Consider the following 27,254-nt stretch of genomic DNA (forward strand, 5'->3'; position numbering starts at 1 on the left):
CGCCTACGCTAGGCTTATCTAATTACAGCCCTTCTATTATCTTAAGTAAACTAAGTAAAGCTTTAAGCCTTAAGCTTTTTAGCCTAAAGGTATGCTCCGCCACTGCATCTAACTATACCACCTTTATTACCCTAAGCCTATTTAGCAATAAATTAGAGTTTTTTAGTATAAAGGAGCACCTAATTTTACTATAACTAATATTACAAAGTTTAAGCAATTTAGCCTAAATATATTCTATAATACTATTCTAATATTAGATAATACTAGTAACTAGTTTAGGTAGAACTAAAAGGTTAACAAATTTATCTAAATATCTGCTATTGCTAAAAACGGAGCAACTCCACCTATAGAAGAAGAGGATATATAATAATAGCAGCACTGCTATAAGTTCTATACAGCAATAATCGCAGCAAAGCTAATATATAATACTGCGCAATAGATTAATACTTTTAAAATCTATTAAGTTTAATTTCTTTTATAGGCAGTTAAGGAGAACTTTAAACTAGAAGGTTTAGAGATATATATTAACCTACAGCGGCGGTATATATCCCTTATATAAGAAAAATATAGGAGCACTTAGGCCCTAGGAGCCGAGATTAGAAAGATTTACGCTAAAAAACTTCTCCTTAACCCTAATTATATTACTTTAGAAATTAAGCGCATATTTTTCTTTATACACGCGCTGGGCGCTAAATATAAAGGCTTCTATAATTATATTTTTAGGCAGATAGACCTTATTAACAATAGAAACGCAAACAGGTATATTATTAAGGCTGCACCTATATTTAACTATATTAAAGGCAAGGTAATTAAGGAAGAATATAGGAAGAGGCAGCTAGGAAAATAATTAAGTAACGTGCAGGCGCTCCCTGCTCTTACTCTAATTCGGGGGCCTGGCTAGAAGAACCTTATTCCGTTATCTAATAGAACTATATACTAAATCGAGATTAATAATATTTTCTACTGCTCCTTTTACTAAAAGCCCTACTATATTAAAACTAAATACTTTAAGAAAAATCCAAGGCTAAAGGGCTAAGGGAAAGATAAAAAGGAATATAAGGCAAGGGTACAGGGCTTATAAGCCAACAGTTGCAAACTATTAAAAAGATAGTACTCTACTAATAATAAGGATAATAATATAGGTGGCCTAAAAGACCTAAAAAAGCCCACCTTTATAGTAATAAAGGCTATAAAAGAAAACGTTAATACAGTATTTAGGAAGGGCGTTAGAAGCAATTGCGCTGTACTTACCTATACCCTTACAATAATAACTATAAGAACGCTTCTAATCCGCGACGCCTAGATTATTAATAGTAGCTATACCTAGCATATATATAATAACGCCTCGAAGTTTATTTAGATAGATATATACTATAGGCCCGCACTTTAGAGCGTTAATATATCTATATCTCCCTTAGAAGTAGGTATAATAAATATACTATATAATATATAGAGTAGAAAAAGATAGCTTATTCTTAATAATATCCTCTTTATCCTATCCGCGCATATAAGCCTTATATCTATACTCTAGTTACTTAAATACAGGGCTAAAGTTAAGTTCTTAAGCAAGGGCGCGAGTATCTGTAATAAGTTAAGTAAAAAGAGCTTATACACTGTAAGCAAATACTATAGTATTTACGCACTTAACCTATAGATAAACCTTTTTTTTCTAGCCTACTATATTAGCCTACAGTTAACCCTTTAGTATAACTAACTAGCTTACCTAAGTAATATAAACTTATAATAGCTTAAGAAGTAAGCCTATAGTATTTAAGATATAGAGCCGTAAGAACTATATAATCCGTGCCTTTAGGGGCGAATAACTAAAAAGCTATATAACTGCTTAGGTTATAAAAGAGAATATCTAATAGAACTCCTCTATATAAATATTGCAGGACTATTTAATAAGGGTCTTAATAGCAGTTGCCACTAGCTAACTATTATTAATAACTTAACCGGCTGGATTAAAGTTATCTCTATACCACAATAATAGGGATTTATTATTAAATTGCTACGCTTTTTTTTTAACTATAACAAGCGCCCTAAATAAAAGTATAGATAAATACAGCTTAATTAGATTACTAAGTAAGTAGGAAAAGAAATAAAGTTTATCCTTTTTTTTTAATTAATTTAAGCTAAGGTTACAGGTATAGACTAGTACTAGCAGAATAGCGTGGCTAAAAGAGCCTATAAGATAATATATAATCGAGTCGGACCTATACTAGCACACGTAAAGCTGCTATCGAAGTTCTGGCTAAAAATAGCTTAAATAGCAGTATACCTTTCTAACTAATCGCCCTTATTAAAGCTTTAGATAATACTATATTAGGTATAGTACAGCGAGAAGCCTAATTTATTATAACTAAAAGTAATTAGGTTAAAAGGGGAATACCTAATCCTACTAAAGTAAAGGAAAAAGCTAACTAAACTATAAATAAGGCTATATATTTTACTAGGCTATAAAGGAAACACTAACTACCGCATTCTACTAGAAAATAAAAGGATTATTAGAACTCTAAATACTAAATTCTAAGAAGCTCTTATAACTCTCTTTATACAGATTATATAAAATATAGAAGCTAAATAATATAGCTTACCTAAAGTAATAGCTGCTGCTGCAGAGGGGAGTAAGATAGTAGGGCTACTAAACTAACTATTAGTAAGTATATAGCAAGTATTTATGCCAGCCTCTAGATATTACGCATCCGCAGCAGTACTAGAGCAAGCCTTTTCTAAAATAAGTAATAAGAACTTGTAAATATTACCTTATACGGGCACTAAAAACTTATAAATACTACCTCGGGCGGGCACTAAAAACCCGCAAATATTACTTTAGATAAGTAATAAAGACTTATAAATACTATCTTAACTAAGTAATAATAACTTAGAAAAGGGAGCGCTGTCCTAATTAAGTAATAATAACTCGCAGTTAGTTACTAAGCAGGGAGACAGAACCTTATCGCCTTTTAGAAGTAATAATACTTTTAGGTTATTTTTAGATACTTTAGAAAAAGATAATCTACTATCTAATAGTAGCTAGTAATAGGACAACGCTCTATATAACTAAGCCTTAGAAGAACAGCAATAATATCTAAGACTCTAGCTTAATCGCCTAGTTTATAGAGTAAGGTAAAAAGCCTTAGAATATTACCCTAAACTTAGAATCCGTATCCTGCAGGCTGTATTAGATATATCTAATAATAGCGCAGAAGAACTCGCGCTAATAAATATACCTAAAGGCAATATACTTCTAATATTATTAATAGTAGCTATAGAAGAAACGGAACCCTTTAAACTAAAAACTATTTACTAAGCAAAGAATAATATAAGCTGGCCTAAATAGGAAAGGGCAATATTTAAAAAAGCTAACTTACTTAAACAGAATAAAATATAGAAGCTTATTAACCCTTCTAGAAATTAATAGGTTCTTAGCGGTAAATAGGTTTTTAAGCTTAAGTAAGGACTATATAGAAAAGTTATCCGCTATAAAAGTAGATAGGTAGTTAGGGGCTTTACTTAAGAAGAGGGCGTTAACTATAATAAAATATTTACCTTTATTATTAAGCTAATAAGCTATAAAGCTCTATTTATAATTACGGCCGCCCTAGGCCTTAAAATTAAATAAATAGATATTAAGACAGCCTTTCTATATAGTAATATAGACTATAAAATCTATATTAAACAGCTACACTATATAGTAGACGGTATACTAAGGGTCTATAAACTTCGGAAAGCACTCTATAGCCTAAAGCAAGCTTTTTATATTTAGTATTAAACCTTTATAAACTTTTTATATAGTCTCGGCTTTAAACTAATTAACACTAACCTTGGAATTTTTATATAAAGTAATATATATATAGCAGTATATATTAATAACCTTCTAATTATTAGACTAAGTATTGCAAAAATTAAGAGGATTAAGAAAGGCCTAAGAAACCGTTTCCAAATAACGGACCTTAGACTGTATAGCTACTACCTTAGGATATCTATCTAGTAAAACTATTAGAACAGAATACTATACCTAGGTTAAGAAGCTTATATTAATAAGGTTGTTTATTAGTTTAGAATTAATAACTGCGCTCCTATTAGCACGCTAATAGAAACCTTACTACTATTAGAGAATATCCTAGAATATAACTGCCCTCTAGATTAAAAAGCGGAATACTAATATATTATAGGATCTTTAATATATATTATGCTTAGAACTAAAGAAGATATTATATATATAGTTTCTATAGTAAGCCGGCATTTAGCAAATCCTGGGCTATAATATATAAAGCTTGCTTAACGTATCCTATAGTACCTTAAAGGTATAAAAGATCTTAAACTTATATATAAAGGTTACCTCTAGATATTAAAGGGTTTTATAGATATAGACTAGGCTAAATATCGCAATATAAGATAATTAACAGCTAGATACCTGTTTAATATCGGGAGCGGAGCAATTAGCTAGTAGTCTAAGCGCTAGAGCGTTATCGCTTTATTAACCTATAAAGCAGAATTTATAGGATAGATATAAGCAACTAAAAAGGTAATTTAGTTAAGAAGACTCCTTAATAAGCTAAATATAGGCTAAGGAAAAGCTGCAATAATTATATATAGCAATAACTAGGGAGCTATTACTCTATTCTTAAACCTATAGTACTACTCACGCATAAAGTATATAGAAATCCAGCGCAAGTGGTAAGAAAAGGTTTAAAACGCTGGAATAGTTAAACTAAAGTATATTCTAACTACAGCATAAATTGCCGATAGATTTACCAAGCCTCTTGCATAAGATAGATTTAAATAGTTTCGGAGAGGGCTAGGTATTAAGTAATCCGCACGAACTATTAGCTTCGAGCGGAGGCAGAATACAGGCACCCTTTCCTTCTCTTTTTACCTTTAAGGTTTTTAAAGGTTTTAATAGGGTTTATTAGAGCCGTAATAAATTGTCGCTAGCACTCTTCCTAGTAAAAATAGCTATCGAGTAGAAGTGTTAAATATTACGGTTAATAGTAGCTAAAACAATATAATAAGAGGTGAGAATAGATATATATATAAGGCACCCCGCCTATCTATAGCCAGAAAAAAAATGAAAAAAGCAGATATAATTACTTACTTAATAGTACTAATCCCTATATAGGGACTAGTACAGGCTATATACCGTTCCGAAGGGCGTATAAAAAAGGGACTAGTACGAAAAGGAAGAGGAGCCTAAACGGGCTCTTTATAATAGTACTTATATTATAACTTACTAAGTTAGCCCTAATTCTCCGTTCTAAAGGCAGCACTTTATACTAGTACAGATCTTCGCTAATATAAGGCTCGGGCACTTCTAGATATTTATGCAAGCCTTTCTAGCTAAAGTATACGGCGTCCTAGTCTTTCCTATAACGCTGGCGTATTGGAATCGCTAGCGGAATATAAGCGCCGGGAGCTAATATAGGCTCTATAACGCTGGCGCATTAAAATCGCCAGCGGATTAACAACGCCAGCGTTTAAGCGAGCTAGATTAGGTGCTATATCTACTTAGAAGGGGTTATACTAGTCTTAAAGCGGAAGTACTTCTATTTTATATTAGAACTGCTACTGTTTTCGCTTTAGCGCAAATCTAGTTCTATATATATAGGAGATTTTTATATAAAATATTACTAAATTTAGAATACTATAATCTATATAAAGTATTGCGTTTTTATAGCTTACTAAAGAAAAAGTAAAAAGTCTATACTTAGGTAACTATACTATAGACCTCTAGGCTATATTATTATAAGTGCATCTTGTTTTCCAGGGGCACCTAATAAAGCTTATAACTAAAAAACTCCCCTTCCTTAATATATTTTAAGTGCTTCCGTTTAAAATATTTACTAAAATCGCCTTTACGGCTGAATTTATATATCCGATCTTTAATTAGCAGATTAGGATTACCAATGCATTTCTAATATCTCTTCGGCCTCTTTTCTTTATACACTAACACCTTTGCTATTTCTAGTGCTTTTTCGTTATACTTTAACTAGCTTTTAGCCGGCGGAGCAATATTTCCGCTCCGTTGCTTTGCTTAAAAAGGGTTTATTCCGCCCTCCTTAACCCTATAATATTCCGTAACAGCTTAAATAGCTCTATTACGCCGGCGTATTTCTGCTTCTAGAGTAACTCCCAGCGGGGCTATAATAGCGTCGACTAGCTTTTTCTATACCGGGAGCATAGTATACTAAGGCTGTACTATAATAATATCGGTTTTAACTTTAATACCGGTAAGTTGCTGCTTAATATTATGCACAGGTTGCTTATACTCCTAATATTCTTTAATATCCTAAAAAAGGGCATCTCGCAGGCGCTGCCTTTCCCGATTAATTTTACGACTAAGCTTTTTATACTTTAGATATTTTATAGTATTTTAGAGGGTATATTTAAGTCTCTTTTATTTTTAGAGCAGGTATTAAACGGCAGGATAATTATTTACTAATATAGATTATTCCGGAGTAAGCTGTTGTAGCCGTCGGGTATTAATTAAGCAACTTATAGTATAAGCTGCTCGTATTATTACGTTTTAGGGCTAAATACCTCGCATAATAGCTTGTATATCTACAGTAATCTTTTATAAAAGATAGTGTTTTAAGAACGTCCGGATATCGCGGTGCGTTATTATAAGGTTTTATATAGCCTTGCTAATATTACCTATATATTATATTAATTCTATATCTTCCTAATAATAGCTTAGGCTAAGCTTACTATTTTTATTAAAGGCCTTCCCTCTATTATATTTTAATAAATAAGGACAGGTAATTTAGGCAAACCCTATAATTTCTCCTAGTACTCTAATCTAGGGCAGTAATATAGAGTACTAAAGAGGCTAATTAGAAAAAATAGCCCAGCCGTTCGGGGTTCTTATAGGTTGCTAAAGTACCGGGATATTATCTAATTTGCTATTAAGGCGTAATAGTAGCTTATTACGCTCTAGTAGAATATAGAGCCTGCTTAATTCCTTTTTAAATATTAGATTATATGCTATAAACGCCTAATCGCGGAAAAGCACCCTAAAAAGAAAAACGTATAGACTAAAAATAAGGGATTTATTATAGATAATTTTAGGAAGAAGGAAGGTGTTCCTTACTAAAATTAATATTCCCTTAAAAATATATAGATATTAGCAGGAAGACTTATAGACTTATATATTTTTTATCCTAAGGAACTCCTTTATAAATTCGAAGGTAAACTTTAGCAACACCTAATAAGGCCCCCCCTTTAGATCCCGGAGCAGGGTAACCTATATATATTAATAGCGGAGCCTAAAAATAGCTTATAGCTAATTTACTGTAAACCTACTAAGCTATAAGTAGATCTGGGCTTATATTCTATACTATTCGTAAAAATATCTCTTTTTAGTTATTATAAGGTTTATTTACAGTACTTTAGTCTAATTCTCTATATATATACAGGCCTTATCTCGCCCTACCTTTTTTAGGTTATACTTTTTAGCTAATTTTCTTAGCACCTTATATATGCTCCGGTTTATTTTGCTATCTATTTTACTACTAGTTGCTTTTTTATATACCAGGCAATATACCTTCCAGTATATTCTAAGAAAGCTGGCATACTTAGTACCCTAACGTTTCCTTCCTCTTTTCCCTTAGCGCTAACTAAGTAGCCAGTTAAAGAAAGTATATAGTATACGGACGGACACAGTTATATAGGAATAGAGGTTGTTTTTTCTAAAGTATATCCAGCATCTATACTATATTAGCATTGTATTTTTAAGTCTAGCGCAGGTTAATACTAGAGTATAGAAACTAGTAACCTACTAATTCTACTAATCTTCTATATAATCTAGCAGGCGAGTAGTGCCGTCCTTATAATCCTTTTTTATATACTTTTAATTATCGAATATTTCCAGCTATTAGAGGTAGTACTTAGGCGGATAGTTCTTATTAGAAGATAGCTATACTCTATCCTCTATACCTTTGTATTGCTTATTATACTTATTATCCTTATTAGTATAAGTATTAATATTAGTTAGATTAGTATCCGATACTACACCGTTGTCTATATTAGACTCCGTATACTTACTTACCTCGGACAAATCGTTAACTAATAGATAATAGCGTATATTAGTGCGTAGAAGTTAATAAAGGTAGAGGTTAATAGAGGCAGAGGTTAATAGAGGTAAAGGTTAACAGAGGTAGAAGTTAATAGAGGTAAAGGTTAATAAAGGTTAATAAAGGTTAATAATAATAGAAGTTAATAAAGGTAAAGGTTAATAAAGGTAGATATTAATAAAGGAAGAGGTTAACTAAAAGCTTAATAAAAGAGCTTAATAAAGGAAGACGCTAATCTGCTATAGTAGTAGAGCGGTGTTAAATAAGGTAGTGGTAAACAGTAACCAGGTTTCTATTATAGCGGTAAGCCGAGTATTCTCGGCTTCGGATGCTATTTAAATACTTTTTGCTTCCTAATAGCGTGTAAAAAGGCCTTATAGTTACTCGTGCCACTGCTAATTAGGAGGCTGGACAGCCTCTTTGCGTGGAGAGGCTGTATATCCCAAGCTTATAGGGGCAGAGCCTATAACCCGAAGGTTAGAGTACGGGTGCTACTTCGCCGTAAGGGTAGGAGTTTTAAGGGTTAGTTAACAAGCAGTGCGGCGTGTGTTTAAGACGGGCGCAATATCCTAAAGTCGCGGCTTTAGGTAGAGGAAAGATAAGAGAGAGCGGAGGAAAAATAAGAAAGAGCGGGCCTTATGCGCGGATCTATTACTAATAAAAAGCAGAAGGGTTTAAGTACGCCGCAGGCAGAGCGGCCTTAGTTTAGGTTAATATAATACAGGCGTTAAGAATAGACTAAGGTTATAGGCGTGCCGCTGTGTCCAGGACATAAAACAGGCTCCAGGATCCCTTTAACTGTTGGCGCCTACGCTAACTAATAAAGGAAACCCGAGGGGGACGTGCGCTCGTGCCCGTGCCGGCGCGGTTAGGGAGGTTTTATAGTAAGTTAGCCTTAGAAAACGGCGTTATAACCCTCTAAAATTAGCAGCTAAAACGCCGTCGGATTATTTAAGGTAGTATTTTTCTTACTAAATTCCAACGCCTAGCTTTAGAAGAAGAGCTTTCTAAAAAAGCTCTACTAACCTTTTTAGAAAAAGCTGTTAACTATAAACTAAAGGAAATACTACTTTACTATAAACCTTTTAGTAGAAAGTACTATATATTTATAAAGTTCCTTTAAAACCTAAATAACCGCTGTAAATAATATAAAGTATCTACTACTATAACCCTAAAAATATACGCTAATATAAATTAAACCTATTAGAAAACACCTGTTTCTATAGAAATATAAACTACTATACCCTAGTTATTACTAAAAGCGTTTAGTACTATAAAAATTATAAAAGTTTCCGGAAACCTAATAGATTTTTTAAAAGGTCGCTTAACTTAATATAAAAAAAAGGAATATTACTATTATAGATCTAAAAAACACTTTATTTATAACTATCTTTAGCCTAATAAATACTTTATTTACTTCCGCTTTATTTATAAAAATATATTCTTCTAGAGCCCTTTACTACCCTTTACTAAATATAGAACCTAAATACTGCTAAAACCTACTTTTCCCCCGTTTTCTACTTTAATAAAAGGATTAAGCCTAATATAGGTTATAGTTAGGCTTATATACTATATACTATATAAGTATCTGCCGCTGCTATTTAAAAAATAACTATTAAAAAGAAATAGGTTATAAAAGCTAACCTATTAATTATACCTATATATTTAGAATACTAGGGCTAGAGTATTTTAGTATATAGTATAATTAATAGTAGCTATAAAAAAAAAGCGCTAGTTAATAAAAACTAGGTAAAGTATTACTATATTCTAATAATTCCGCTTAAGTACCTTTTTTACCTAGAACTGGCCGATAGAGGCAATTCTAAAGCAGGTAAAGTAACCTATACTATTTAGGTTTAATTATAGATAAATAAATATTTAGAAACTATTTAAATAGGGGTAACTAAACTAAGTTATTACCTAATTATTCTAGGAATTCTGTAGCTATACCTATATAATCCTATACCGGACTAGTCCCGTAATATACTATAGTTTATAAGCTAGTACTATTATAAATACTATAATATACCGCAAAAAGCAACGCGTATATAAGGAATTGCTAATATTCTAAAAAAGAACCGCCTAGAGTACCTGCCGCCTGCACTAAAAAACCTAAAAGGGAAAAATATAGCACCCGTTTCCTTACGTATATATAGCGCCTATCTATAAAAAAAATATAAACTTTTCTCTATATTACTAAATAATATTAACTATATTTTATCTAAAAAAAAGGGCTTTAACCTAGACTACCTGCCTAAAGAACTATAAAAGTTTACTAATATTTTTTCGCCTAAAAACGCTAACTGCCTGCTACTACACCGCCTGTATAACTATAAAATTAAGTTAGAAAAAGGAAAAACGCCCTTTTTTAGACCTTTATACCTAATATTTTATAATAAGCTAATAGCTCTAAAAGAATAGGTAGTAAATAATCTAAAGAAAGAATTTATCCGCTTTAGCTCTTTACCTGCTATATTACCTATATTATTTATAAAAAAGCCTAGAAAAGGCCTTTACTTCTATATTAACTACTAAGCGCTAAATACTATAATAGTTAAGAACTGCTACCTGCTACTATTAATAAAGGAAACTTTAAGTAACCTAAAAAAAATAAAGTATTTTATAAAAATTAATATTATATTTACCTTTAATAACCTATATATAAAAAAGGGTTAAAAATAGCTTACTGCGTTCTAAACCCGACTAGAACTATTTAAAACCTTAGTAATACTATTTAGGCTTACTAAAGCCCCTATAATATTCTAATAATTTATAAATAATACTTTATAAAAGTATCTTAATATTTTCTATACTGCCTACCTAGATAATATTCTAATTTATAGCCGGAACTAAACTAAATACCTAAAGTATATCTATACTATACTAAAACTACTATAAAAAATAGAACTTTATATAAAAATTAAGAAATATAAGTTTTTTACTAAAGAAATAATATTCCTAGATATTATTATAGGAGCTAACGGCCTATAAATAGACCTAGAAAAAATTTAAGCTATAATAGACTAGAAAATACTAACTTACCTAACTAATATATAAGCTTTTATAGGATTTAGAAACTTCTACTACTAATTTATTAAAAACTTTTTAAAAATTATTACTTTACTAGTACGCCTAATAAAAAAGGGCGTTGCCTTTATATAGAATACTGCCTATTAAAAAGCTTTTACTAAATTAAAAAAAGCCTTTACCTTTATACCTATTCTAGTACTATTTAACTAAAATAAGCCTATTATTATAGAAATAGATATATCTAATTATATTTTAGCTAGCGTTTTATTATAGTACGGAAACGATAAAATCCTGCGCCCTATTATATTTTTTTTAAAAAAGTACTTAGTTATAAAATATAACTATAAAATATATAATAAGAAACTGCTTACTATTATCTAATACTTTAAAAAATAGAAACTAGAGCTTAAAAGCGCCGCTTTACCTATTAAAGTTATTACTAACTACTATAATCTAAAGTACTTTATAATAATAAAACTACTAAACTACTGCCAGGCCTACTAGTCTAAATTCCTATTCTATTTTAACTTTAAAATTATATATTAACCCGGAAAACTTAAAATAAAGCCCGATTTTCTAACTAAAAAATTAGAGAACCTACCTAAAAAAGGGGATAAATATTTCTACTACTAGAGCTAGATAATTCTAAAAAGATTAAACTTTAAAAATAAAGCTAAAATAATAGCTCTAGCACCTATAAAAACCCGGTAAAAAGGCTTATTACTAACTTTTCTAGATAATACCCTATAAAATAAATAAAAAACTAAAAAAAATATAGAACTACCTTTTATAATTACCGCTCTACTAAAAATAGTATATAAAAAAGACTTTATTCTGCTATTAGTTTTAAAAGCTTTAAAAAAAAAATACTACTATTATATAAAGCTTATATTAGCTAAATACTAGAAAAAAAGTAAATATTTATACTATTAGAACTGCCTATATATACCTAACTATAATAAACTAAAAGTAGAACTTCTATATATATACTATAGAAATACTATTACTAGCTGTTATAGTATTAACCGTAACACCCTACCTACCGAAATTCTGCCGCAGATTGCTACAACTCCAGCAATCTGCACCGGCCTACTACCGCTGGCCGGCCTTCTGCCCTGCCTGCCCTGCTCCGCTCCCATCTCACTTCCGCTTCCTATCCTATCCCGCTCCAGCCACCTACCGGCTGCCCCCTTTTCCTATTACCTAATCTGGTAAGAACCTTGCGTACATGCGTGCCACGCGCCGAAACGGCATAGAGGCCGTACGCCACGCGCTCGGCCACGCCCTTATATCCGGTGGCCCGTCTCCTATTTTCCTGTCCCTTATACAATATCTTAATTCTCTATATAGTATTATATATAGCACCTAATTAACGCTTCTTTTTAAGCCTTTAACCTTTTATATATAGTACTATTATAATATTATATTATATCTACTTTTACTACTATAAACACCCCTGCTAACCTAACTATAATACTTCTAGAGCTTATTAGCTTTATAAAAAAATAGTAGGCTGCTATAATAAAAGTTCTATCCGCCTAGAAATAGGAAATTACTGCTCTGCAGGAGAAAGTAGCCGTAATTTAGTCTAAATCTACCTCTACTCTACTACTAGCGCCCGACTAATAATTTATAGGGCCTTCTATTTATAAATTAAATAATAGCTTAATACCTGCTAATAATATAAACTATATACGGACCCTAACTATTAAAGTTACTCTGCCAACTTTAACAGACTTTTTCCTAATAGCCGCCGCCCTGCTAACCCTAAAGACTAAATATTTAATTAACTCTTTAATATTTAAAAGAAGTTAAAAGGAACTTTTAATCTTTATCCGACAACTATAGTATAAACTGGAAGGAAATGCTAATCGATACCTAACTAAACATGCTTGCCTGCTATACACTTACTTTTAATTAGAATTTAACCTATTAACGCTTATTAACCCTTTAATAAACTAAGATATCTATACTATTAATTAACTTATCTAATTCCTGCAGGCTATATACAGCAATCTAAACTAGAAACTTATATCTTTAAATTAACTCTATATACTAAAGTAAGAAAGGCGTGCCTTTATATTGTACTTTACTAAATTTTAATAACTTACTGCTAATATAGATTTAAATAAAGCTGGCCTAATAACTTAGCTTTAATACTTTCTCTCTAATAAACTCCGCTATATAATAGTTAGCGCTACTACCCCGGATAATCTAAACAACTATACTAACTTAATTATAAAGTATAATAATAATCTATAATTCCTGCCCGGCTAACCCTTTTAATATTCCCCTTTATTATAAAAGGACCTAGATATAATAGAAATTAATATATCTAAATATACTCCAGCCGGCTTAGCTAAATAAGATAAATATTATTAAAAGGGCCTCTGCTTTAAATATGGAAAGCATAGCTATATTTTCTGTAATTACTCTATTCTTTTACTCTAAGTCTAATTATCTAGCGTAGATAAGCCTCTAAGCCCCCAACCGCGCATATACACACAATTAACTAATTCCACCTAATTTTTATCTGCCCGCCGTTCCTCTATATCTACTGCTTTATTCTCTAGCTCTAATTAATCTAAAGGTAGCCGCTTATCCTATATAAAAAAGTTATTAAAAGCCCCGTCCCAGGGCTAAGTTACCCCCCGGAACTATTCTAACCCCGGATTTCTATAAACCTATTTAAAGAACCTAAACCTAACTCCTGGAAATAATAGATTTTTATCCCTATTTCTATATAATAAGGCCCTACCTATATAGATGCTATAGCTCTAATTAATAGTAGAGCTATAGGTATAGGTTATATTTACAGGAATCTAGCGCGTATATAGAACCTCCGCCTTAACCTGCTCTTTTATATTTTACGACTAACTAGATTTAATAGAAAAACGCTTAAAAAAGGATAAATTACGCACTCTGCGTAAGTAACCCTCCGCTACCTAAACTATATAGAATAGATCCGTCTCTATATACTAGAACTTAGCAAATATAAGCTGCTACTAGAATAGCCCTGGCTATATAAGTACTGTATTAGATTTAACTATAATAACTAATAACTATTATTTTAATTATTCTAATACTAGGCGCGATGCCTGCGCAACTTCTAAACCTCTGTAATAAGAACTTATATAGAATAGCTTCCTAAAGCGCCCCTTATTAAGCAGTGCCTAATACCTTTAACCTAACGCTCTTGCTTATAGTAATTAAGCCTGTCTATACAACACTAATATAATTACTAGCTTCCTAAAATAGTACGCTAGATAAATATACCTAACCCTAAACCTAAGCTAGAAACTAAACCTAAAACTAAATCTAATTCTAAATTTAAACCTAATACCCGAACGGATATCTATATACTAAACGCGGCGTCTATAACCTAATTAGCCCGATAACCTAATTATAAAATCTTTGCTATTACTATTACTAATATTAATAAGGCCTTAGCTTTAAAAACCTAAACTAACCTAGCTATAAAAGTCCTAGCATAATATTACTATTTACTAAAGACCTTCTCCTAATAGGAAGCTAATAAGTTACCTAAATACTAAATATATAATTATAAAATTATGCTTAAAAACGGCAAACTGTACGGATTTAGCCTGTTATACAGAATATTATAAAATAAATTAAAGGTGCTAAGGAAGTACCTTAACAACAACCTCGCGAAAGGATTTATCTATGCTAGTTTATTATCTATTACCTCTCTGGTTATTTTTATTAAGAAGCCTAGAGGAGGCCTATAATTCTATATTAACTACTGCGCGCTAAATACTATAACTATTAAGAACTAATACCTAATTCCTTTAATTTAGAAGACCCTAGTATAATTAAGTAAGGTAAAATACTATATAAAGCTTAATATTATCTCCGCATTTAATTGCTTATAAATCGCGAAAGGAGATAAATAGCTAACTACTTTCCGGACGCGATACGGCCTGTTTAAATACCTGGTAATACTATTTAGATTAGCTAATACTCCTAGCACGTTCTAATACTATATAAATAACATACTCTGCCTATACCTAGATATATTCTATACTATATATATTAATAATATTCTAATATATAGCAAAAACTTTAAAGACCACTAGCGTTATATAAAGCTAGTCCTAGAAGTAATAGAAGCCGCCGGCCTATAACTAGATATTAATAAGTGCGAATTCTATTAGGATAAGGTTACCTACCTAGGGTATATAATATTAACCGGCGGAATTAGTATAAACCTAAATAAAATTAAGAATATCTATAACTAGGAAGTCCTCTATAATATTAAGAATATATAAGCCTTTATTAGATTTGCAAACTTCTACTAATAATTTATTAATAATTTCTCTAGCCTGGCTGCTCCCCTAATTATACTTATAAAGAAGGATGTTCTGTTCCGGTTTAATAAGTCCTGCTGTGCGGCATTTAAATAACTTAAAATAGCGTTTACTACTGCTCTAATCCTTTATTATTTTAACCCTAAACTGCTAATTATTATTAAGGCCGATTTATCTAACTATATAAATGCTGGAGTGCTCTTATAAACAGATAAATAAGGAATACTCCGACCTATAGCCTACTTTTTAAAATAATTAAGTCCTGCTAAATACAACTATAAGATCTATAATAAGGAACTTCTAGTAATTATCCAATGCTTTAAACAGTAGCGGCCTAAACTAAAAAGCACAGTATTTCTAATTTAGGTTCTTAGCAACTATAAAAACCTGTAGTACTTTATAACTATAAAGCAGTTAAGCTACTAATAGGCTTATTAGTTTAAATACCTGTCCTAATTTAACTTTTTAATTACCTACTAACCTAGTAAGTATAGTAAAAAGCCTAACACCTTAACGCGTTGTACGCAAGATGCGCCTGTATAAAAAGAAGCTTAAACAGCCTAAAATTAGATACTGCTCTATTCTAACCTGTTTACGCAGTTAAATCTAATAGAAACTAACCGAATAATTTAGGAGATTATTAAGGATAAATACCTAAATAATAAGTTTATCTAGGAAGTTCTAGAGATATTATACTCCGGAGTACACCGCTCTAAGAAGATTACCCTAAGTAAATATAAAGAGTAAGATAGTAAGCTCTACTTCCGCAACTAAATAGCAATTCCTAATAATAATAAACTAAAGATTAAACTGCTTTATTATATATATAATTCCCCTGTTAGCGGCTACCCTAGATATAAAAAGACTCTAGAAATCCTTTAAAGAAAATACTACTAGCTATATATATTTAAAATAATCCGCCGATTTATAGTATACTATTATACCTATTACTATATAAAGGCTTTAAGAGAGAAGTATAATAGCTTCCTAAAACCCCTGCCTGTCCTATAGTATTACTAGTAAAATATTTCTATTAACTTTATTATTAAACTACCTAAATCTAAAGGCTATACTAATATTATAGTTATAGTAAACCGCCTAAGCAAGTACTAATATATAATTCTCTATAGAATAATTATAGCTAAGGCTATAGCCGACCTATTCTACTAATATATTTAGGTATATTACGGATTGCCTAATATATATATATCCGATTAAGAATTATAGTTTATCTCCGCGTTTTAGGATAAACTTTATAAGCAACTATGTATTAAAGCCTAATTATTATCGGCCTTCTACCTGGAAACTAATAGCTAAATAGAGAAAGCTAATTTAATACTAGAATAAGTTCTCCGCGCCTATATAAACTATAAGCAAGATAACTAGGTTACCTAGCTGCTGTCCGCTTAGTTTAAAGTAAATAATACCTAATCTAAATTAATAACAGTAATACTGTTTATTGCTATTTTAGGATAACACCTAAAAATAGGCTTTAAACTGCTATTAGGAACTCTGCGCCCTGCCTATTAAGTACTGCAAGCACTTAAAGCTAATTAGATAGTTAATAAAATATCGGATATTAAGCAGTTTATCCGCGAAGAAATAACTTAGGCCTAAGTAATATAAGAAGAATACGCTAACCGAAAATATATAGGCGCACCGGCCTATAAAGTAGGTAATAAAGTCTAGTTAAATACACGGAATATCTGTATAAATCGACCTACTAAAAAGCTTAATTAGAAAAACCTAGGGAAGTTCCTAATTATATAGATTATCTTTCTATATACCTATTAACTAGGCCTACCTAAATTTATAAAGATATATCCTATCTTCTATATTTTATTACTTTATCCTGCCGCTCCGTAAGCTAACTACCTGCCTAGCTAGAAGTTGCTTCTACCTAAACCTATTTAAGTTAAAGAAGAGACTAAATAGTATATTAACCGTATTAAAGGTATACGCCTAAACCGGCGCTAAAAGTAATATAAGTACTTAGTCCGATAAACTGGATATAATAACCTGTTCTAGTAACCTATTAATAACCTAAAGAATACTACTACTATAGCTAATTATTATTACTGCTACTCTAAAGCTTATAATCCTGCGTTTAATAAGCCCTATTCTGCTAGACCCTAAAACCTTAATTAAGATTTAATTTATAGCCCTACTCCCGATAAATAGCTATATATATTATAAACAGCGCCTTCTACTTACTAAAAGACTTAGGTTTAGGAGGGGGGTACTGTTATAGTATTAACCGCGATACCCTACCTACCGAAATTCTGCCGCAGATTGCTACAACTCCAGCAATCTGCACCGGCCTACTACCGCTGGCCGGCCTCCTGCCCTGCCTGCCCTGCTCTGCTCCCGTCTCGCTTCCGCTTCCTATCCTGTCCCGCTCCAGCCACCTACCGGCTGCCCTTTTTTCCTATTACCTAATCTGGTAAGGACCTCGCGTACACGCGTGCCACGCGCCGAAACGGTATAGAGGCCGTACGCCACGCGCTCGGCTACGCCCTTATATCCGGTGGCCTGTCTCCCGTCTTCCTATTCCTTACACAACGTTTTAATTCTCCACGTAGCATTATATATAGCACCTAATCAACGCTCCTTTTTAAGCCCTCGACCTTTCGCGTGTAGCGCTATTATAATACTAGCTACTTTAGAAAATCTAAAATATACAGCCTAATAGCCCGCAGTTACTACTAGCCCGGAATACTACCTTATATAAACTATTAAGTTAGGAACTGCTAAATATATAAAAAAACTACTTTATTATAAAAAGCCTACTAAAGTATTCTAAAGCTACTACCTATTTCTAAAAAAGCCTAGTATAATATATTAATAGATTTTATTATATACCTACTATATAGCGAAAAGTATAATATAATCCTTATTATAGTAGACTGCTTAACTAAAATAAAATACTTTCTTACCTATAAAAAAACCTATAATACGGAAAATATTATAAAACTTTTCCTAAAAAATATTTAGAAACTATATAGCCTACCTACCTTTATTATATCTAACTAAGGGCCCTAGTTTATAGCTAAATTCTAGAAATACCTAACTAGCCGCCTAAAAATTAACTGCCTACTATTAACTATATACTACTTTAAAACTAATAGCTAAACTAAAAAAGCTAATACTATTCTAAAATAGTACTTATAGGTATATATATTCTATTTATAGGATAACTAGGCTAAATAGCTACTTTTAGCTAAACTATTAATTAATACTATAAATTCTAAAAGCACCTATATTTTCCTTTTTTTTTATAAACTATAGCTTCTACCTATATTTAGGTTTTAAGCCGGTTAAACTATTAACCTGCCTGCCTACTAGAAATACTAAGCGCTTTACTAAGTATATAGAAAAGATTCTAAAATATTTAAAGTCTAAACTTACTACCTTTTATACCTAATATAAGGATAATATAAATATTACAACCTGTAATATAAACCACCTAAGCGCAGCTGTACTTACGGAGATAAGTAAGCAGATAAAACTAATTATAGAGAACTAGGTTACAGGACTAAAAGGGTTATATATAGGACGCATAGGGATCCTAGATTCCCCTATAAACTGCTAGTAGAATAGAATAATCTAAGAATAGAAGTTATAAGTAGATTAGGGCAATTTAGAGGTAGATTAGAGTAATCTAAAAACTGCTTAAAAATTAGGGTAATCTAGGGACGGATTAGACAGATCTATAGATTTCTTAAAACGGAGCTTTTATATAAAGGAACGCTCCTTTATATAGATAAGAACCTTATATTTAACTTAAGACTTTAATACTACCTATTAGAAGTAATAACCCTGTTTTAAACCTTAATTAATTATTACCTTACTTTTTAAAGACTATTACACCCCGATAATAACTTGCCTATACCCTGCCTTAGTGTGAAATACTTAGAAGGTATAGAAAAAACGACCTATTATACTTTAAACACCGCTATATTAAAGAAGTCGCATATAAACAATTAATTAAAATAGCCCTACTAACCTCTTTAGGTAGTATAACTGCTAGACTAACCTTAACTATAACTAAGGTAGTAATATACATGTAAGCGTTGCTTATATAAATATAAATACTGGAAGAAGCTAGCAATACTAAGGATAAGGAGATTATAGCCCTATAGAGAAATCTCTAAACTATCTAAAAAGAGCTTACTACTACTAGAGTAGTTAGCTATAAAGGCTATAAAATAAATAAACCCGAAGAGTTTACTAGGAATAAAGGAGCTTTACGGGCGTTTATAATATAGATAAGGCTATACCTGCGTATAAACTAAAGCAACCTCGAATTTAAATCGGATAAGGTCTGCATAGCAGCCACCTTTTTAAAGAAAGAAGCGTTTAACTAGTTTAACCCGATGCTTATAGACTAGCTTAGTAACGCCGACGCAGATAATCGGAAACTAGAAACTAATATTATATTTAGCGATTACGGATACTTCGAGTTAGCACTGTAGATAACCTTTAGAAACACCGATAAAAAATAGATAGTAGAATAGAAGATAGCAGTTCTAAAGCAGAAGGGCTTAACCAGCCGCTATACTTTAGAATTTATATAAATCGCGTTTAAGCTATTATAGGGAGATAAAGCTCTATAAGTATAATACTACAGAGGTTTTAAAAAAGATGTTAAGAATAAAATTATATAAGGTAAAAGGCCTCTAATACTCTATAAACTTAAGGAAATAGCAATATAGATTAATAGTTAATAGCACGAATAATAACTAGAACGGGCAGATAAGAGAGGACTTTATTCTTACGCCTAACTAGCTAGACTAAAGCTAAAAGTAACCAACCGCGACTATAGAGATTATATAGAGATTAATATTATAAAATAATATAATAACTAGAAGGGTAAACTAATTACTAATAAAGAAAGGTAAGAAAAAAGGCGCAATAGCGTATACCTATTATACGGAGAACAGGGATACTTTGCGAATAAGTGCTCTAGGAACACCCGAACAGCAGCTATTATAATAAAGCTAAATATAGACCGCCATAATTCTATATTATAGACCGCGTGCTATAATAACAACTGCTTTACCTATTAGTTAGATAAGTAAGTAATAGGGTACTATCTAATATAGAGAATAAAGGGACGTACTATTACTATAATAAGAAATAAAGAATATAATAGCAACCCTATAGATAACTACTACGCAGACGTAGAAGTTAAAAGTATAGAAATTAACTACCTATTAGAAACGGATAAGGCGTTCTAGATAATTAAACCGCGATTAAAACCCCGAACCAACGTACCTAAGCTACAGGACAACAGCGAAACCGAGTTACTAAACACGGAAGTATAGGTTAACAGAGTTATAGCTATATATAAATAAAGTGCAAGAGAAATTCTCGCACGCCTTAATAAAGGATAAAAAGCGCAAAAAGCCGAAAACGCTACAGCGGGCGCAGAGCTAAGAGCACTAGCTAGTTACTAATTCCTAAAAGCTATAGAAAGAGTTACAGGACAGCTTATAAAAGAAGAAGAAGTAAGAATAGCCGCAGCTGCAGGAATATTAACAACAGCAACTATTAGCGCAGAAACCTGCGCAGGATTAGATATATTAGAAGGCCTAAGCCGTAATATCTAGCGAGAACTAGATAATAAATCACCTGTTAAAAATAGTAAGGAGTACTATAATAGTAATAAAGATTGCGAACTAGAAATCTAGTCCAGCGACGGTAAATTTAGTATAGGGCTAGAGCGAGAACTGCTAAAGCTATATAGAAGGCAAACTAAGATTAAAATTTATAGAGCTTTACACCCTATTAGTAAAATAGGTGTCTATAATAAGGAAGATAAATAGCTGGATAAAAACCACCTACTTTATAAATAGATATCTTAGGTATTATATATTAAAGATAAATGCAACAAGCATATAATATATAAGAAATATTAAGAATAGTACCTATATTAGATAAGATATTATATTATTACGTAACTAGTACTATTTAAGGAAACAGAATACTATATTATAGGCAAAAAAAATAAACTTATAGAAGTAGCTACTATAGTTCTAGACCCTTAGTACCTAATAAAATATAGGAAAGGAAAAAACTAGCGAATATATTACTAGGACTTATATCTAGTGCATTGCGAAACAAAATATATAAATTATTAGCTATAAAAATAGCTAAAAAACAAGCAGGCGCTTAAGTAATAGGACGGCCAGAGCAGCTAAAAACAAGGTCCTACAGAGCAGCCACGGACAAAGAAACGCAAACCGCGACTATCGCCACTCTAGTAGGAAAAGCCCACATCGCAGAAAAAAAAAGGAACCCGGCAACGCAGCCTAACTCTATTCCTATTTAGAACTATAGATATATAATCCTATTAGTTAAAATTAGTAGAAACCCGGTAAAAGCACTACTAGACAGTAGCGCGTAAGGAAATTTTATATTCTATAACTTTATTAGAAGAAACTAAATCCCTTAGTAATAGAAAAACAGACCTTATAAACTATATATAGTAGATAGCACACCCGTGTAATATAGTAATAGGCAGGTAACTATAGAAACTTAACTAGGTGTTATATAGATTAAAGAATATAGAGAAACTATTAGTATAGATATAATAAACACGGTAAAATATAATATAATCTTAGGTATACTATAGCTAAAGCAGTATAACCCCTAAGTTAATTAGAAGACTAGTAAAGTAAGAATTTAATTAGAAAGCGGACTAAAAGGCACCCCGCGCCAGGATAAGCCTAAGCAAAAATAAAATATTAATATAGATACCTTAAGAGGCAAAAAGGCTTAAGAAAAAGACAGGGCAGCAAGCTAACAGTAGCCTAAACCCCTAAGCAGCCGGCAGCTAGCTAAGGTAGTAAAAGCACTAAACGTGCTAGAAAAATATAATAAATTTAAAGAAATCTTTATAGAAAAGGTTTAAAATATATTACTAAAGCACTAACCTTAGGATTACTATATTCCCCTAGTACCAGGCGAATAACCGCAGTTTAGACTAATCTATTTACTAGCCTAGAACAAGCTAGAAGTGCTAGAAGAATACCTAGAAAAGAACCTAAAGCAAGGATTTATTAGACTATTAGAATTGCCTGCAGGTTACCCTATAATATTTGTTCCGAAACTAAATAGTAAGCTACGCCTTTATATAGACTATAGATAACTAAACAAGATTATAATTAAAAACCGCTATTTATTACCTTTAATCTCTAAACTTAAAAACTAACTATATAAGGCTAAGTACTTTATAAAAATAGACCTATATAAAGGGTACTACTTAATTTAGATAAAAAAAGGAGAAAAGTGGAAAATAGCTTTTAGAACTTAATACGGACACTTTAAGTATATAGTAATACTATTTAGGCTTACTAACGCGCCAGCAATATTCTAAGCAGTAGTTAACTTAGTGCTAAGAGGCTACCTAAATCGGTTTATAGTAGTATACCTTAATAATATCCTTATATACTTAGAAACGCTAAGTAAATATAAAATATATATATAAAAGGTACTTAAAAAACTTAAAAAATACAACCTTATAGTAAACCCGGATAAGTGCAAGTTCTATAGGCAGAGAGTTAGATTTCTAGAATACGTTATTAGTCTAGGACAGATTAAAATAGAAAAAGGTAAGGTGTCCTCTATCTAAGAATAGCTAAAACCCGCAAATCTAAAGGAACTATAGTTGTTCCTAGGGTTAGCTAATTACTATAGGCAGTTTATTAAGGGCTACTTAAAAATTGCAGAGCTACTTACGGGGCTTACTAGAAAAGATATTAAATACCGATAGACCTTAGAAGTATAGGGTGTATTTAACAAGCTAAAGGCATAGTTTACTTTAAAACTAGTATTAGCAATTTTTAATCTATAGAAACTAGTTACTATTAAAAGCAATATATTAGATAAGGCAGTAGAAGCAATACTTAACTAACTAGATAAATAAGGAAAACTATATTCTATAGCGTTCTACTTATAGAAGCTAAGTATAGCTAAGCTAAACTATAATATCTATAATAAAGAACTGCTAGCTATAATAGAAGTATTTAAATAGTAGAAAGTTTACCTTAAAAGGGTAGTATATATAGTATAGGTATATATAGACTATAAAAACCTAATATACTTTACTATAACTAAGGAGTTAAATAGAAAATAGAAGAAATAGTTAGAAAAACTAGAAACCTTTAATTTTAAGATTACGTACTAAAAGGGATCTAAAAATACTTATATAGATATACTTAGCAGAAGGCCGGACTATATAGAAGGAGCCGAGAAAATAAGGCAACCTATACTTAAGGAAACCAGTCTAGAAACCCTTAAATTTAACTATATATAAGCAGCAGTTACTTACCGGTCTAAGGATAATAAGTAGTACAGACGAATTAAGGCAGCATAGAAAGTAGATTAGGAAAGCCGGGATTTAGCAGGTTATAACTGGCAAAGTTTGCGCCTAGAACCTATAAACCAAAAGTATAAAGAAATCTAGGACAGTATTATTACCTTATAAGACAAGATATTTATACCTAAAACCTTATAAAAAGAGCTTGTTAAGGAATTCTATAGTATACCGGTGCACGGGCACTAAGAAGTGGAAAAAACACAGGAAAGAATCGCAAGGGCATTCTACTTCCCCGGACTCCGGAAATTAACGGAGAAAATTGTACATAAATATAAGTGCGCGAAGAATAAGTTAGCATAATATATACTGTACGGACTAATAAAAAGTCCCTATATACTAGAAAAGGTATAGAAATCTATTATATAGGACTTTATAGTTAAGCTACCACAGTTTATTAAACCTATAATAAGTATAAAGTATAACGTAATATTAGTAGTTACGGACCGACTAACTAAATATATATACTTTATCCCCTACTAAGAAGTATTAATAGCAGAAGATCTAGCCTACGCTTTTTTAAAGTACGTTGTTAGCAACTATAGGCTACTCTAGAAGATAATTTTAGACCGAGATAAGCTCTTTATATTAAAATTCTAGCAGACCTTTACCGCACAACTAGGGATAAAGTATAAGCTTTCCACGGCGTTTTACCCTTAAACGGACGGGTAAACGGAAAGGCTTAATTAGACTTTAGAACAATACCTATAATACTATATTAATTATAGGCAGGATAATTAGGTATTACTACTACTAATAGCCTAGTTCGCCTATAATAGTGCATCTACGGAAATAATAAAGGTATTACCCTTTTTTATAAACTACGGTTTTAATTTAGAGGCGTATTAAGAACCCTAACTTAATAGTATAAGGGCCTAAAGGGCACTGCTATTAGTTAAAAATATTAAGGAGCTATAAAGGCAGCTCTTAATAGATATCTAATTTCTAACGCTAAGGTTAGCGAGATATTATAACTAACACCGGAGTATTACACTAACCTTTAAGGGGGGGGATAGAGTCTACCTACTCCGTAAAAATATTAGAATAAAATAACTAAGTATAAAGTTAAACTATATTAAGATTAGACTATTTAAAATACAGAATATTATTAGCCTAGTAAACTATAAGCTTAGGCTACCTAATAGAATAAAAATACACCCGGTTTTCTATATATTGCTACTAGAACCCGCACCACCTAATACTAAGCTGGAAAATAATATAGAGGTCGATAATAATAATAAATATAAGGTTAAGTAAATCCTAGATTCCCGATAGCACGGTTAGTAAAAAAAGTACCTAATTAAGTAGAAAGGATACAGCACCTCCGAGAATATATAGGAACCGGTTAAGAGTTTAGCAAACTGCTAGGAACTCCTGCGGCAGTTTCACCGCCAGAATCCGGAATAACCTAGAAAGACAGCAATAATACACTATCTAACTAGAAAGGATTAAAAGAATCCGAAGGCAGATTATAACTATTATATAATTAGAATACACGGCTTTAAAGGAGATAACTAGGAGTGCCTAGCATACCCGAAAAGAAAGAAGAGTACCCGACAATCTCCAAGGCAGAAGGCAAGCCTTCCTGCTTAGCACGCTCTTGTTTTTTCTGCTTAGCCTCTTTCTAATCCTTTTTTTCCATTTTTTCTAGGGTGGAGAAACCCCTATAAAGTATGTTAGAGCGACGCTGCTCTAGAAGCTTACGCTGCTTACGCAACTAATAATATTTAGTATAGGCAGCTTTTTTTTCTTACTCTAGTTAAGCTATAGTAGTATCTAGCTTATAAACTATAGAACGTTAACAGAGAAAATATATATATAGTAGTGGACTATACTAATATATAAGCGACTTTATTAATACTAAAAATATTACGCACCCTACTAACTTTTATATATTCCCCGCACTAAGTATTGCCCTCTAATACCTTACAGACTAGGCCTTTCTTATAATAATAGAAATAGGAAGGCATTTTAATTCCGAATCTTATAGAGCGGTTAAATAAAAGGGTATATTATAAGAACTTACTGGACTTTAAAACTTTAGGTATTATAAAGGAAGAAATAGAACAGTATAATAACGGCCCAGCAGATAGGGTATTACTAGCTATTTATCCGAGACCCCACCACAGAAGTACTTTCGGGCCGAAAGCCTTAGAAGAGGGAGCGAGTGTTACAACCTGTAATATAAACCACCCGAGCGCAGCTATACTTACGGAGATAAGTAAGCAGATAAGACTAATTATAGAAAACTAGGTTACGGGACTAAAAGGGTTATATATAGGACGCATAGGGATCCTAGATTCCCCTACGGACTGCTAGTAGAATAGAATAATCTAAGAATAGAAGTTATAAGTAGATTAGGGCGATCTAGAGGTAGATTAGAATAATTTAAAAACTGCTTAAGAATTAGGGTAATTTAGGGACGGATTAGACAGATCTACGGATTTCTTAGAACGGAGCTTTTATATAAAGGAACGCTCCTTTATATAAATAGGAACCTTATATTTAACTTAAGACTTTAATACTACCTATTAGAAGTAATAACCCTGTCTTAGACCTTAATTAATTATTACTTTACTTTTTAAAAACTATTGCACCCCGACAACGACTTGCCTATACCCTGCCTTAGTGTAAAACACTTAGAAGGTATAGAAGAGACGACCTGTTATAATAAACTATAACTATTACTCTACTTATAACTATTAAGTTAATAACTTAATATAGTTAAATACTAAAAATATTAAAACCCTTCGCCTTTAAAAAAAGCTAGATTAGAAGAATTTTAAACTATTCTATATAAAAAAAGTTATTAGCCCTTATATATACCGCCTAATTTTACTAAAAAGTATATATAACTATAATATTTTCTATATTAGTTTACTAAAACCTGCTGTAAATAATCTACTACCCGGCTAGTATTAAAAACTACTACTGCTAGTTAAAGTTAAAGGCTTAAAGGAGTAGAAAGTTAAGAAAGTTATTAACTTTTAATAGAAGTGTTGCGGTTATAGCCGCCCCCGCCTAAAGTATATAGTAAAGTAAACTAGATATAATAAAGTTATAGAAAAGCCTGCTAACTATCTAGAATATACTAAGGAAGCTATTTAGTTATTCTATTACTATTACCCTAAAAAGCCCGGTTTTTAGGCCTTAATAAAGTTCGGCTATAAAAAAGGAAGTACTATTATAGCTTAAATAGTAAAGCTTACTATATAGCGTAACACGTAATATTAGAACCCGGCGAGAGGCCTTATTATAAGGGCCTATATAAGCCTTAGTAGAAGTATACCTGCTAACCGCCGCCCTGCCTTTTTATAGCTTCTTAAGCTATATTTTATTATTTAACCCGCCTGCCTGCTATATATTATAGAATATATAGTAAATTTAGTTATTATTTCTACCTACCTACCTAAGCTAGCTAGAGTAATCCTGCCGCCTAAA

General features: G+C 31.6%; 1 protein-coding gene across 1 annotated transcript; it reads right to left on the reverse strand.

Annotated features, from left to right (window-relative positions):
- Positions 1 to 7,396: 7,396 nt before the first annotated feature.
- BDZ99DRAFT_384697 (uncharacterized protein) lies at positions 7,397 to 7,585 on the reverse strand (the record flags this gene model as incomplete). Its single annotated transcript, XM_033715393.1, has 1 exon — positions 7,397 to 7,585. A coding segment is annotated over one exon (189 nt), but the record flags the coding sequence as incomplete, so codon positions are not given.
- Positions 7,586 to 27,254: the final 19,669 nt, after the last annotated feature.

The sequence above is a fragment of the Mytilinidion resinicola genome (assembly GCF_010093595.1).
Source record: "Mytilinidion resinicola strain CBS 304.34 unplaced genomic scaffold BDZ99scaffold_7, whole genome shotgun sequence".
Classification (NCBI taxonomy): Eukaryota; Fungi; Ascomycota; class Dothideomycetes; order Mytilinidiales; family Mytilinidiaceae; genus Mytilinidion; species Mytilinidion resinicola.